Source organism: Squalius cephalus, assembly GCF_949319135.1.
Source record: "Squalius cephalus genome assembly, chromosome: 9".
NCBI classification, from domain to species: Eukaryota; Metazoa; Chordata; class Actinopteri; order Cypriniformes; family Leuciscidae; genus Squalius; species Squalius cephalus.
This window is the reverse complement of record NC_137130.1, coordinates 8587689-8601832: the sequence shown is the minus strand read 5'-3', so window position 1 is coordinate 8601832 and position 14144 is coordinate 8587689. Positions and strand designations below refer to the sequence as shown.

Here is a 14144-nt window from a genome sequence, read left to right as displayed (position 1 = left end):
CACTTCAGGGATGCGTTGTGGTCGTGTCTAGGTGCAGGTCCTCCATCTGGTCTGGATACGGCCCGGATCCGGCTGACTACATCATGCATTGTGGTCGTGTCTAGGCGCAGGTCCACCATCTGATCTGGATACAAAGGTGCCACAGAAGCGCTTCTGAAGTGGCATTTAGGTGTCTACACAGTTTAATGCTGCTCAGAGGTGGCATGCATCTACACAGCAATTAGAGGTGGGTCAGAGCAGGCATACTTTAGTCTGGCTTTTATGCAGCATTTCTTTCTTGCACTGAATTTTGAGCTGGCACAGAACTTGGCTGTGTAAAGATACCTATAGATATTTAATTGTATAGTATTTACTAATTAACACTTTACTAAGTAACAATATTTTTTTGCCTCTAACTTGGTAAAGAGACCTTGGGTTTTAGAAAGGCACTATAAAAAAAATATATAGTGTTATTATTATTGATTGCAAAATAATGGGCCAAGCCAAAAATGGCTAAACTCTAAGCTTTTAATTGTCTGAACCACAAATGATTGGTCATAAAATTGAAGCAATTGCACTACTTAAAAACATCTAAGACGGAATTAAGTTTTTGGCAGAATATGGGAAGTTGTGTGTCGAGTCATAATGAAACACGAGTTGCATGGTGATACTCCAGAGCAGTGTCTTTGAATATCTGATGAGAAATATAATAATAAATGCATGTGTACCACAGAGAAGCATGGAGGAAGAGGTATCGATGTGTAGGGAGCTTTCTTAACTGCTGGTCCTGGTGAGCTACTTGTCACGCCTGGCTATGCAGTGCTGGGTGTGTCTCTTCCTGGCTTGGCCATGTTTGGGTAATCAAGCCTGAATTGCCTACTGCTGCTGTTCTGTGTCACTTTTAGGTGGAGCTGTTGCGGTGGGCCGTGCCATGCTAATTGGTGGACCGATGAGAGAGTCTTTAAAATCATTGTCTTCTAGTGGATTCGGGGTTCTCTTTCTGCTATTCCAGCCTGACGATGAGAGGCTGGCTTCGGTCAGCGTTCCTTGCCCGTTCTCCTTTTTGGCTTCCCATTTACTGACTTTTGTAAATCATTCGTTAATAAACCAGCATTCTAATTAAATATTAAGTTCAGTGTGGTCTCCCCTATGTCAACTCTACATTGAGCCAAGTGGTCTTGACATACTTCACTGTGAAGTGTCATTTAATGCTTCGGAGAACTGGGGAATATTGCAGAATGGCTTGCTTCTCACAACTGAAAAGGAACGATCAGATGGTATTTCTCAACAAGACAATGCTCCTGACCAAATAGCAAAGACAACCATTAAGTGGCTTGAGGTTTTGGCCTTCTTCTGTCTAGATTTGAACACTTTACTGAATATTTGGTCTCACATTAAACTCAAATGATACATTTTTCAATTACTCATGAACTATTTGAAGCCACCAACACTGACTGTAAAAAGCTGTCTGCAAATGTACCCACACGGCTTAAACATTTAAAGAAAACAAAGGGGAAGGCTATTCTGTGCTAAGTTACTTTATCTACAGTACTTGTGCAATTCATGCTAATTTCCTGACCAGTGATTTGTGATTAAAATGGTTAAGACCATTAAAAGACCCCTAAATATTTTTGCCATTTTTGGCTTTTAACAGAGCAGCGTTCATATATATGCATTGCCTTTAGCTGTTCCTAGATAAGTGTGTTTGCTTTCCTAAACCACCTTATCAATAATGCACTCGACTGATGGCAGTTGGAGAACACGTTTGATGATGAACATGGCTTTGTGAGTGAACGTCATTAGATTGCCCTTGGAATTTGAGTAAATTAACTTCAATCGTGTTCAGTGTGAATAGTGGATCCTTTTATGTGCCTTTATATTTTGACCAGCGTCTGTTCCACACCCCAGTGCTTTTAATGAAACACACATTAGTATTCAAACAAGACACTTGAAATAATAATCTATAATTATAGAATAATACGATACACATGATTGCAACTGCCCACATTTTATGAAATAAATGTTACACGAATACACCTTAGGAGAACAAAAGACAAATTACATTCATACAGAAAAGAACATTTGTAGTGGTTGAATTTAGGTGCAGCATAGACACAATACAACTATTCTGATACCAACAAAGTACAACCTTAAATACCAGGTTGAAAAACGACAAGCGAATATGGATTTGCAACATATATGAAACATATGAAACTGTCCTGCAGTGAGTGTTTTGTCTTCACTGAAACACAAATGATCACAAACAACATAAAAATAACAAAACATCATGAGCAACAGTAATTGGCACACATTCATGAAAAAGAAATGACATTCAAGGAAAAAGATATTGCGGAACTTGATGAGACGATAGAGTGGATGTTTGATTGGCATTTTTTTTTTTAACGTGCTGTGATTTGCAATATTAATACTGATTTGTTCTGAACCCAGATTGTGTTATGTTTCTTGTTTAGAGTGGAAGAAATGCTGTGCATATTGTGTAATGCACACCCCTATACCATATTCAGATGTGATTACAGCTAACAATACAATATTTACATATTTAGGACAAGCACATTCCTGCTTTTGTAGCATTGCCTGTCATCAATTCTGTTTTCATGGTTTAATATGGACAAAACTAAGCAGGAATTAAATGAGTAGTTCACCCAAAAATAATGTGACAGGATCGGGGAGTTTTTTTTTGTTTTTTGTTTTTTTTCACTTATATATGAACCACATCAATTGGCTCATTCATAACTCTTAATGAATTAAATTTCAGTCTGTTGAATTGATTGAAATGTAAATATTGTAGGAGTTCAGAAAGCTTAGAATATAGTGCATGAGTCAGATATGAATTATATTAATGGTACGTTAGACAGATGTGAACATCATTAGAAAGAGTGGCGTAAGATTCATCAGAAGTTCTCCTTTTGTCAGAACTGCATATTGGATTAAAATGAAGGTGAGCAAATAATGACAATAACATTTTTTGGGTGAACTATTCCTTTAAGCATTATGAAAACTTGCTGATTTTCAGAGAAGAACGGCGTGAGTTTAGGTAACTCTGTGACATCAAAGGAAATAAACACTGGGCGCATTATTTAAATCATATGGAATGTAATTGAATTTAGGCCGAGTGGGTGAAAGGTAGAATTAAAAGCATCTTTAGAAGCCACAGGGTCAAATATCAGGAACCTTTTTTATCTATTTAGATTCACAGATTGCTTCTGAATCCCTGCCTTTGACACTAGAGAGTGATATCTCAAGCCCTCGAAGCGTATTATAGGAAATATGAGTAGCATACTCTAGGTAGCGGATTATTGTACCTGATTTCATAGGTCACATGATTGAACACTACAAGCATGTTGAGAAATATGATGTCAAATAGGCTTGTTGCGATAGTCGGTGTTACCGGTGATACACGGTGTTTAACCCACCTACCGGTCATAGCACTTGACCACCGGCACCGTCACCATCGTGTTGAAGTTTTAGCCTATAGTAATAAAGCACTTAATTCAGTTAGTGACTACGTGCCTTCGTAATTTAGCGTAAGCGGAACGTTCACATATCGCGCCTAAAAACGCATAGAAAACGCTAGGCGCGCCGCGTTCTCCTTTTTCCAAAGCGCTCGGGTGGTTGCGCTCCGGAGGCATCTGTCGTTGCAAAGCTTGGTTCTTGTCACGCGACCTGCGGTGAGCTTGCGGCATTCTGAAAAGTTGAGATGTTTTTATCTCGATGCGGCGCGGACGCGCTTGGAAAAAACGAGCTTCCATTATGAGCGCGCATACCGCGCGCCTACATTTGAAATAACGAACTTGCGCGCGCAAAAGACGCGATATGTGATCAGGCCTTTAAGCAGCAGGTGTCCGATTTCATTTATCATTTGAGGAGAGTGAGGCGAGCTAACTGGCAAAGGATGGCGGAAGATCTGGTTTCAAAGAGAAATGCAAACGTGAGTTTAATTTTTTTATTATTATTTTTTTTTTATTTTTTTTTTTTGCACTTAAGTGTCCAGTGATTATTCGGGTAGGCTACCTTATTTAACGAAGTTTTTGATGTTTGTTCGTTTCATATTCGATGGTTGTGCGGTGTTTTTTTTTTTTTTTTGCTGAAAAAGGCAGGCACTTTATTTAACGAATAGTGATTTTTTTAATATAATTTCTTGTTTGATACTTGCACGATGTGTGCAGTGGTTCGTTTTAATAAATGCACTTTAAAGGTGTTTCATAAGTGCTTTTGTTTAGTTTTTACATGGTGTGTTAAGTTATTATTCATTTTGCAATAAAGATGTGTGTAATACAAGCGAGTGTCTTATTGTTTTGTGTATTTTTATTAAGAATAAAATAAATTAACCCATGATTAATTCAAACAAATGCTACTGAATTGCCGCTAATTAAAGTGAAAGTAAAATTGAGACGTGTGCACGTCCGCATTTTCGGCCACCCGAAATCCCTGACACGCAAACCCGGTGACACCGGGATTACCGGTTTTTTTACACGTCGATTAACCGGTGGAAAAAATCCGTCACCGCAACATCCCTAATGTCAAACACACTGAAAATGTGGCATGTATAGTATAATATATTTTTAATGAAGCATATAAATTAGATTATATTGATAAATATATTTTAAAGGGATGAGCATGTTTTCATACTGTAAGGCTTCACACTGAGTTCTTACTAAAGCTAGAAATGTTGCATAAATTATGGTCCAATCTCCAGTGTCATTTTCAGGGGTCCCTAAAGCAGGTGTTTTTGAATTACTTTACAATGTTCTCACAATATTTGTGATCTGTGTCGTCAAATAACAGATATACTTAAATAGCAATCAGAATTAAAAATCGTGCATACTAAAAATACTAAATCTTATTGATGTCTTCCTGAAGTTTCAATTTACTCCTTGTCCAAATAAACAAAGACAACAGCTGGCTATAATACTGTCTTCAGATTTACATTAAAATAGTTGCCAAATCAGTGTTATAAAAGAAAAGGCGACATTGGATTTTGCACCCTCTTAAATTTTTGTTTCAACAATATATATATATAGTTGTTTTGTTTGTTTGTTTTTTCAGTAAAATATAAATTTCTCAGTGTGCTCATCATTTGGATTAGATTTATCTTTTTTTATCACAAGGACAATCCTACAAGACAAAGAAATGCATTAGATACAGTATAAGAGCTGAATATTTACACATAACTCCACTGCAGACAGCAGTCGAGCAAACTACAATACTGCGAAGTACAAAGACCAGGCAAATAATGCTTGTATTTGTCCAATGAACATTAAATGAAGGTAGCAAAATGTTTTTCAGTGTAAATTCTTGGAGAAATGCCTTTTCTCCACCCTTCAGAGTATGAGCAGTGAATTATGAACATTTGTAGTAGGTCCAAGTCAGCCATGTAACTGTCGCTGTAATAAACAGTTTATATATATATACTGCCACGTTCAGTGGCATCAGGCAAAGGGATTCTCTGGTTTTAAGATGGTGCTGTCAATGTCGTTGCAGTTTTTGCCATTCAAGTGTTCTGTGTGGCCATCGATGCTGTAACAGCCCTGGACCTCTGTGATGGAGGACGCCGTGTACGAGGCAGACCTCAGAGCATCGGACTGTGTGATGGTGCTTCCAAACTGGATGCGGTACTGATTCCAGTGCCGCCTTACAACCGCTTGGACCTGGGGAGGTTTGGACAGATGATCTCAGTGAACATACATCACTTATCATGCAGCTTGAATAATACATTATCTACTTTTTGAGCATTTGTAACAAATCACTTTTAACTAGTTTTATAAAATAAATAATTGATTGATAATTTAGACATAAAATCTCCAAACACATGGCACCATTTGTGGGTGTGGTTTCATTTCATTTCAAGATTCATTTCACTGTAGTTGTTTTTATCACAATTGAGTTGTATTTTAATGAATATTTAGCAAATAATAATATAATGGTAATATAAAATGATATAAAATTATTATTTAGAAATTTAGCAAATATTAAAATATAATATTTGTAGTCACAGATATGCTGATATTTGCTAAAACAGCGAGCATGATTTTGCTTTTATAACCATGCGGTAATGCATATTTTTTAATATTCTAATTAAAACAATTACTATACAATTACTAGACATCTAATTTGACTATACTAAACTATACATAAATCTGGCATTAGTACTAAAATAGTGCACTGCCATGCAACAAAACTCAAAACTAAAACATTTATTATAAAATTTATATTTTACAGTGGTATACTGTATAAACTCTTAAAAATAAAGGCTCTTTATTAGCATTTATGGTTCCACGAAGAAACTTTCCATTGCACAAACAGTTGGTTCTTCAGATTATTAAAATACTTTACACTAAGAAAAAATGGTTCTTCTAAGAACTGTTCACTTAAAGGGGCTATATGTAATAGTTTTAATGTATTAATCACTGTTTTATTGACAATGTGTGAACGGCTTGTGACAAAACTTAAAAACAAGACCTTCCCTGACTTCCTAGGTTGTCTATGAAAGCCTATAGACAGTTTTTTTATGGGAAGGACTCGGGACGTTTTTTTTTCCGGGAAAATCCAAAGGATGTAACATTTACACGCACTCCTGAGAGTTTCTTTCAATGACACATGAAATGAATACTTATACAATGTTCAGGATAAAGCCAACAGAGCTATTCTGAAATGTCAATGTGTCATGCTAAGAAAAGGGATTATTTCAAACTATAGTCTTAGATCTATATAGCCTACAGTCTCAAATATAGGCTACTTTATCATTACAGTGTAATTTTAATTACCTCATCTATCGACAGTGAATTGCAGAGCTGGTGCAAACTTATCCACATCGCTATGATCTGATGCTTTATTAACTGCTGTTTTCTCACCGCTGTCAGTTATGTTGTGTGTTTATTTTGTTATAGAGAGGAAAGCGTGCATCACATATTACATATTCATCTAAACGTCGCTCTCAGCAGCGTGGACGGCATCTGGATGTTCGTTAAAAGTATCCAGCTGTAAAGGTATTTCCAACTTCTTTTTACTTCAAAATCGGGACATTGAATCATGTTCAGTCTCTTGTATGTTACGTGTGCATGAGTGCGAGCACAAGCAATTAGTTGCTAGCTGCAGTTCACTAAACGGCCACCGGTGTCGCTAATAACAAGAGTCTGAATTCTACATTTAGCCCCTTTAAGGGTTTTTTGGGGAAGCAAAAATGGTTCTTCTATGCCATTGCTGAGAAAACCTCCTTTCGGAACCTTTTGTCATACATTGTGAAAGCAATATAGCAAACACTGTAGCTGATATATCATCATAGCATCAGCCTTCAATTCAAGCACACAGGCTGCATTAACTGCCGGACCGGTAATGTCATCCATATTAGCTTCTGCATGCCTCATTACCTCACTGCCTCTAAAACAGCTCAACGAAAAAACAAAATAATTTGGACAGGTTCCCTCTGAGTCAGGCTTCTCATATTGGTACATGTGGACATCTGCCAATGTTTTAGGATTTAGAAATAAACAGCCAATACAGAATATCCATATCTGAGCTCTGCTTTCAAGGAAAAGGATGTTGCACAATCCGTGCAGATAAACAGGACATTTTTCATTTTAGTGGGGTAAACTCTTACCTCTCCGTTGAAAAAGCAGAAGATTGTGGCCACCAACAGTCCCTTAAACATACAATCAGAAATGCATGTCAGCAGTAAATCCGCATAAACTGCTATCTTGCATTGCTAAACTATAATCTCCCATATCGCAACCTCTTCACTAATCATTTCTCGGCTGGTGGTGAGTACTGTTCTCCCTTGTGTTTTGACACATTTTGGCAGCAAGTGCTCTTGATGTGCACAAAGAGTCATCTGGGATGACAAGCCTGTTTTGTTGCATTATTCATTGTGCCGACTCAGCTAGGTCTAGCAGTACCAGCTGTCCAAGGCTTCTCACTTTGCTGTTTTCTGCACAGCAGACTACAAATTAATATTTTCTTGTTGCTGTACACCTACCAATTTCAGAATAAATGTCCAGGAGTCAGACTTTTAAGAGGCAAGTGGCCTGATGTTTTTTTTAAATGAATGGTTCACCGCCCAAAAGGGATATTTACTTTTGCTATGCTGTTATTTCTTCAGTAGAGCATAATGGAAATCAAAATGATGTGTGAATATTGACTTACACTTTGGCCTGTACTTTTTATGGGACTTTCATAGTGTTGTTTAATGGAAAAGACCAGTGTTGAAAACTTTTCTTTTGTTTACCACAGAAAAAATAACAGAATATGGTTTAGGAACAATATGAGGATTAGTGATTAAAAGCAGAATATCTAAAGAGACAAGTTTTCCCCTCTGGCTAGTAACAACAGAGCTTCTGTTGCCATTTGCTTTACAAGCTTTTTAAGTAACTAATGGCAAAGTATCCTTAATTATAGGCTGCTGAGCTTCTGCCAGTCAAAGAGATAAAGAGAATGGGAAATCCAGTCTTGTAATAATAATAATGTACCTAAGGTCAAAACGGAACACTCCACAAGTGCAAAATACAAGTAAAAATTGGCATTAGCAAATAATTAAAGTTAGGAACTGCAAAATAATATTTGTTTCAAATATAATTGAGAATGATAGTCTGACCCTCGCTGATATAGGCCATGTACACGTTGTAAAGTTTCAGGAGTGACAACCACATTTAACTCGCTCCCGAAATCGTGATGCTTGACAGCATGGTAGCTAACCATTGTAAAGTTCTGGCATCTGGCGTGTTTGGTATCCACTATTTTTGACAAAAGTAATATTACAGCGACCAAAGACTAGTTCTGTTCTGCAATTTGAACTAAACCACCATTCACAGAGGCGTCATGTTTTGTTTCTGTTTCTGTAAAGCTGCTTCGCAGAGGACGCTTTTGAAGTTTTGCCATTGCCACTTGTTATAAGCGTTTTTGAGCCTGTTGTTTGGGTTTGGTTCATAAAGCGATCAAGTTTATGGGGACATTAAATTGGGCAGGTGCGGGTCGCGATATTTTGGTCTTGTATTCAAATATAAAACACATGGATTTATCTTAGTGTATTATGGGCTTCTTCTTGTTGATTGTTTTTTTCTAGAAACATGAATGAGACAAAGATCGTACCAATTTCCCTGTGGTTTTCTTGCACCGCACACATAAGAGAGACACATCTCTGATGCGTGTTTAAATATGCCATTAACAACTAATTGTTCAATTCGGTTCCATACATTACATACTGCATAGAATTTTTTAATGCGGTTGTCGCTACCTCAATTTTTCGGGTGTTAATCCGGTTGTAGAATGCAGTTGTCACTCCTGTAAATTACTGAACTGTGTGTGTACAGAACAGGATTAAGCACTAAAAGGTGAACTGACAAACAAATTAAACTTATTTTTGGTTATATAATTGAAAATACATTATAGCCATTGGAGTGATTGATGATAACTATTTGACAGCTTTTTACCTGATAATGCATTAAGATATGCATGATGTAGTCGTAGATTTCAGCGGAAACGCGCCCCCCAGGTGTATAAGGGAGGAGAACGTACTGGATGCCCAGGAGTGGAACCAGAATGAGGGTGGCACGGACAGCTTTCATATACAGACTAGACTCAGCTTGGTGTGTTACTTTCAGTTTGGTGATGAGGACTCGTACGATGTTCAGCAGAAAGAACAAGTTCACCTGGAAGGAGTGGCAAACGCAAAGCAAAGACAAAGGATCTCAGCTGGCTGGCAGATCATGTCAGATGTCAGTATTCAAACCGCTTTAGCATGCTGGTGTTCTTTTTGATGTACTGATACATATAAACATTGTGCTTGGCTACTCGAAAATGATTTCAGATTGGTGAATACAATCTTCTGGATGTAATTTGCACAAACAATACACAAAGATTATAATTAATGTTGCACAAAAAGAATGTGTTTTGAAAACGAAAAGGACAAAAACATCCAGATGTCTTACCAGCAGTGCAGCACAGATGGGGCCATGAATAATGTATAGCAGAGAAGTATTTGAGCTGATCCAACAACTGTGGATTACGAAGGCAAGGGTTAGCCAAATGTTCAATATTGAGTATTATTTTGTGTCAAATTTTGACACAGTGTAGCATGTAAAAGTACAAATAAATGAAATATCAATAATAAAAAGTATCACTAGGCCAGATGTTTGAGTACATTAAGAACTGTAAACATTCGGTTTTCTAAAATGCAATGTTTAAATATGCACTAATTTACATAAATGTCCAGAACAGAAATCTGAACAATGGATAAAGACAGGTATACAATTATTTGGTCCCACTTTATATTAAGTGGTTTTAACTACTATATACTAACATGGAAATTAATAATTTGATACTTATTGTGTACATTCATGTTTTTACATGTTTTATCATAAAATACACCATAAATCATAAAATACGGTCAACAGCCAGAAAAAAATTCATGTTTTTAGGAATAAAATGTGTAAAAACAGGCTAATGATATATGCACAAACCCCTCAGTAAAAACCTTCAGCATATACATAGGAATAAAACTGGAAGGTTTGGCATATGCACGTGCTACTGAGATTTCTGGATCAGTGTACGAAAAAAACTCAGAAAGCAGCCTTTAAGATATGAATTGTAATTGAAATCTCCAGACACAAATAGATAAGGTGCAATAACATAAATACTTAAAAGTGTATTTTTTTTTTTTTAAATTCACATTAGACCGAAACAACACGTTATGAAAAAACAAAATCTCAAAATTGACCAGTGCATGAAAACATTTGTTTTGCCTGAAAGCTACAGAACAAGTATACTCACTTATCATTGTAGTAATAACTTCTGGCTACAGCATGTATCGTAGCGGGTATAAGTGGGAAACCTGTTGTTTAAAAAAAAAGATATGGTTTAAAAGAAGTTAGGTTTAGTTTATTCAATCAATGCTGTAAATAAAATGCTTTGATTTATTCGAAACCTCACCCCATCCAAGAAGGTAGTACCACATTAAATGCTGTTTTTCAGCAAACACTGCCACAACAATGAGAGTGTGCAAGTAAATCCCTTCACAAAGCATCCAGAAGTAGTTGCATCCAAAGATGTACAAATGGATAAATTGTGATACTTTGCAGCTGACCTGAATAATAGTAGCACAGACATTTAAGGATGATTAGCACAGCAGATTGATGACATACTGTAATGCCTTTAAATGATCAAAGGAAAATACTGCCTTCATTTATCCACCCTTTTGTCCCATAACCCGCAAACTTGCATTCTATGGCAAGAGATGCACATTTCTTAAAAAAATTCTCCTTTTGAGTTCCACAGGAAAAAAAAAAAAAAGCATACAGGTTTGGGATGACATGAGGGTGAGTAAAAAAAGAAGTTACTGTCAGGACACACTTACTGGGTTTCGCTGAACTAATTCCTGGTTGTTTGCCACTGCTGTTAACCATATGATGGTGTTGATGGAGTTTAATACAAAGGAGAAGAAAAGGTTTTTGTGCAGGGTAATTCTCTGGCAGCTCAAACTCCTATAAGCACAAAAAAGACATGAAATAATTGTGATGAGCATTAAACAGGAATGCAATAGTGAGAGAGACATTTGCACTTACTTGAAATGGAAGAATATGCCTAGCGAGACTAACAAAGACGTTAAAGAGAGCCCATGACCTATTAACGTCAAGTAGAACAAGTTCATTGCGGTCTGCAATCACACAAACAATAGATTCATGAAGTGTTTATACTACAAGCCCATTCAAATGTGTGTTTATATTCATCTCAAGTGACTGTACTGTTTATGCTCATACCCTTCGTCCTTCAGTAGTGTGCATATTGCATCTGGTGAAATTTGTCCATGTGCGGTTACTCTCAGGATGCAAGAACCACTGCCCACTTTCTGTACATATTTTGCTGACCATTTCTGCAGAAGTAGAAGTAGATCAAAATACGTTACTGTGAGAAGCATCAATATTAACAAGATAAGGAGTCCAGACACAGTGAAAAGCTTTATTCACTGGTAAAATGAAGCTTTTCACCATGTCTGAACTCCTTATCTTGATAATATTGGCTTCTCTTAATAACATTTTGAGGTATGGCATGTTTTGTGCTTTATTGATTTCATATTTTACTACAGTTATTTACCTTTTTATTGTGTTATGGTGTTATATATCATTATTCTTAGGTCTAAAATATAATATAATTTTTTCTCCTCTTGCTTTCTTCTTTTATCCAGTGTTCGTTTGGTTCTGTGAAAGTGGTTAAAATGTTTTAAAAGCAACACTCAGCCTCCAAAACAAGACCAAAATAATGGCTAAAGTACTATTTTACTGTTTTTTCTGAGCACTTTTTAAGATAAGTGTTGGAAATTATTAAAGTAACTTAATAACTTCACTGCAAAATCATAATATTCTTAATATTGAAAACATGCTCTTTCTTTCACATCATCTTTCTTCATGGCAGAAAATATGTCTTATAAAAGTTTTAATAGCCATTTAGCGTATGATTTCAGCATGATTTGACAGTGAGGTCTAAAGGAGCTGGGATAAATCTAAGATGACGTAAGAGTATTAGACAGGTGAGCGGAAAGTGCTCAGACTGAACTTTATACAGGTTAAAGGAACCTTATACTGATCTCTAACATTCACCTTTAGGGTCAAAGTCCTGGAAATAGTCAGGGCAGTGTTGCTCGGAGGTGAAGCCAGCCTCTGTATCGTCCCAACACAACCATCCATCCCAGGTCCTGTTGCACACTGGGCCAGCTGAATATAGAAAAATCCCAAAACATTTATTAGTTTCTATGGAGACTGGGAAACCGTAACTTCCTGTTATCATTATCACTATTCTTAGTTATATCCGCCTGTTCCAAAATCTAGTCCCCCATGTGCTTTTGGTGTGCCGCAGCCTATGGAGAGTTTTCCAAATCCGTTATTGTTGTGTCTTGTTTAGGATGCTAAGTAGGCAGACCACTAGGTTTTGGAACAGAGCAAATATTTCACAGCTGTCCTGTCCCCCAATGGGACCAAATGCACTCTCCCTAACAATGAATATGAGTCACCTGAGGCTTTTTTTGTGTGTTCTTGCTGTACTAATTAGACAGGAATGTATGTCACAGTTTGCAATGTACATGAGGGGCTTCCTGAAAATGTTATTTAATTATTACTTTTATTATATATTACACATTTAGCATGACACATTTAGCTTGACTATATGGCTAGACTGGACTGGCTTGAAGCTGCTGTATGTCTTGCAGAATGAATTTATGTAAAGTAGTGTTTTAACATTAAAAACTAAAAAATAAAATCATCCCTATCAGGATACAGGATCTTGTCAAAACTATGTACAGTGTCTATACCTCTACTTGGTATGACGTCTTGATTGTTGTCCTTCATGATCTTCTGATAGCACTCGAACTGTGCAGTCACAATCTGGTTCCTGGTAACACTGATGTCATGGTACACATTTTGAGGATGTTGTTGCTGGCTTTCGTTCACCTCAGGACTGGCTAGAACAATGAACTACAAACAGCAAGCACATTAAAAAAGTAATATTTAAGAACAGGCTAATTTCACAAGCTTCTTTTATGAGATGTAAATGATATAGGTACATGTAATATGTGGTTGTTTCTTCAATTATAGGCACTATAGAGTTTCATGCTTTGTGGAAACTTTTACCATGTTTTTTAAATGTATAGATTTTTATTTGTTTTTCCTGCCCCAGACTCTAAAAACAACTGTTGTTGCTAAATAACTAATCTAATCTGTCCAATGGCCAGATTTACTAACAGCTTGCGTCAGTAAGATGTGGACACAGTTGTTTTTGCGGCTGACCTTATTGTATATGCATTTGTAGGAGTTTCCTTTTCAGACGCAACATTTATGGGAGGAGAGTGTTTAAATGAATCATGCAAGGTGATTTACTAAGGTTTGCGCTAGTCAATTTACTGGTCTTTGCGCCATTATTTACCACCCCAAAACGCATGTCTTAAACCAGACGCTAATTTGCACTGCTCTGGGTAGATTGCGTTGGTCATTATGGAAATAGCAGGGGTGAACACCCTGAACAGGTAAACTCATCTACTCAGTCTGTTTTTACATTCTAATTGTGTTTATAATCACTCTTGCAAATTATTCTAACTGTTCTAACGTAATGTTTTTTAAGTAAAGACTGAAAGAGTTGATGGATGCTTAATGGACGTGACGTTGAAA

At 36.7% G+C, this 14144-nt stretch overlaps 1 protein-coding gene across 2 annotated transcripts in view; it reads right to left on the bottom strand.

Annotated features, from left to right (window-relative positions):
* Window positions 1-1969: 1969 nt before the first annotated feature.
* calcrla (calcitonin receptor-like a) overlaps window positions 1970-14144 on the bottom strand; it is a 33354-nt gene continuing 21179 nt past the window's right edge. The window contains exons 3-14 of one of the 2 annotated variants that reach the window (XR_013822185.1): window positions 13292-13454; window positions 12585-12698; window positions 11748-11860; window positions 11553-11644; window positions 11345-11471; window positions 10921-11074; window positions 10762-10822; window positions 9921-9987; window positions 9423-9641; window positions 7598-7639; window positions 4529-5648; window positions 1970-3365 (exon numbers count right to left, since the gene is read on the bottom strand). Coding sequence is in view for 1 of the 2 variants with exons in the window: in XM_079880357.1 (XP_079736483.1) it covers window positions 5430-5648; window positions 7598-7639; window positions 9423-9641; window positions 9921-9987; window positions 10762-10822; window positions 10921-11074; window positions 11345-11471; window positions 11553-11644; window positions 11748-11860; window positions 12585-12698; window positions 13292-13454 (1371 nt within the window). In the remaining variant the exon portion in view is untranslated. Of the gene's footprint in view, window positions 3366-3975; window positions 5649-7597; window positions 7640-9422; window positions 9642-9920; window positions 9988-10761; window positions 10823-10920; window positions 11075-11344; window positions 11472-11552; window positions 11645-11747; window positions 11861-12584; window positions 12699-13291; window positions 13455-14144 lie in introns of those variants that run through there. The other variant, XM_079880357.1, reaches the window with a different exon arrangement.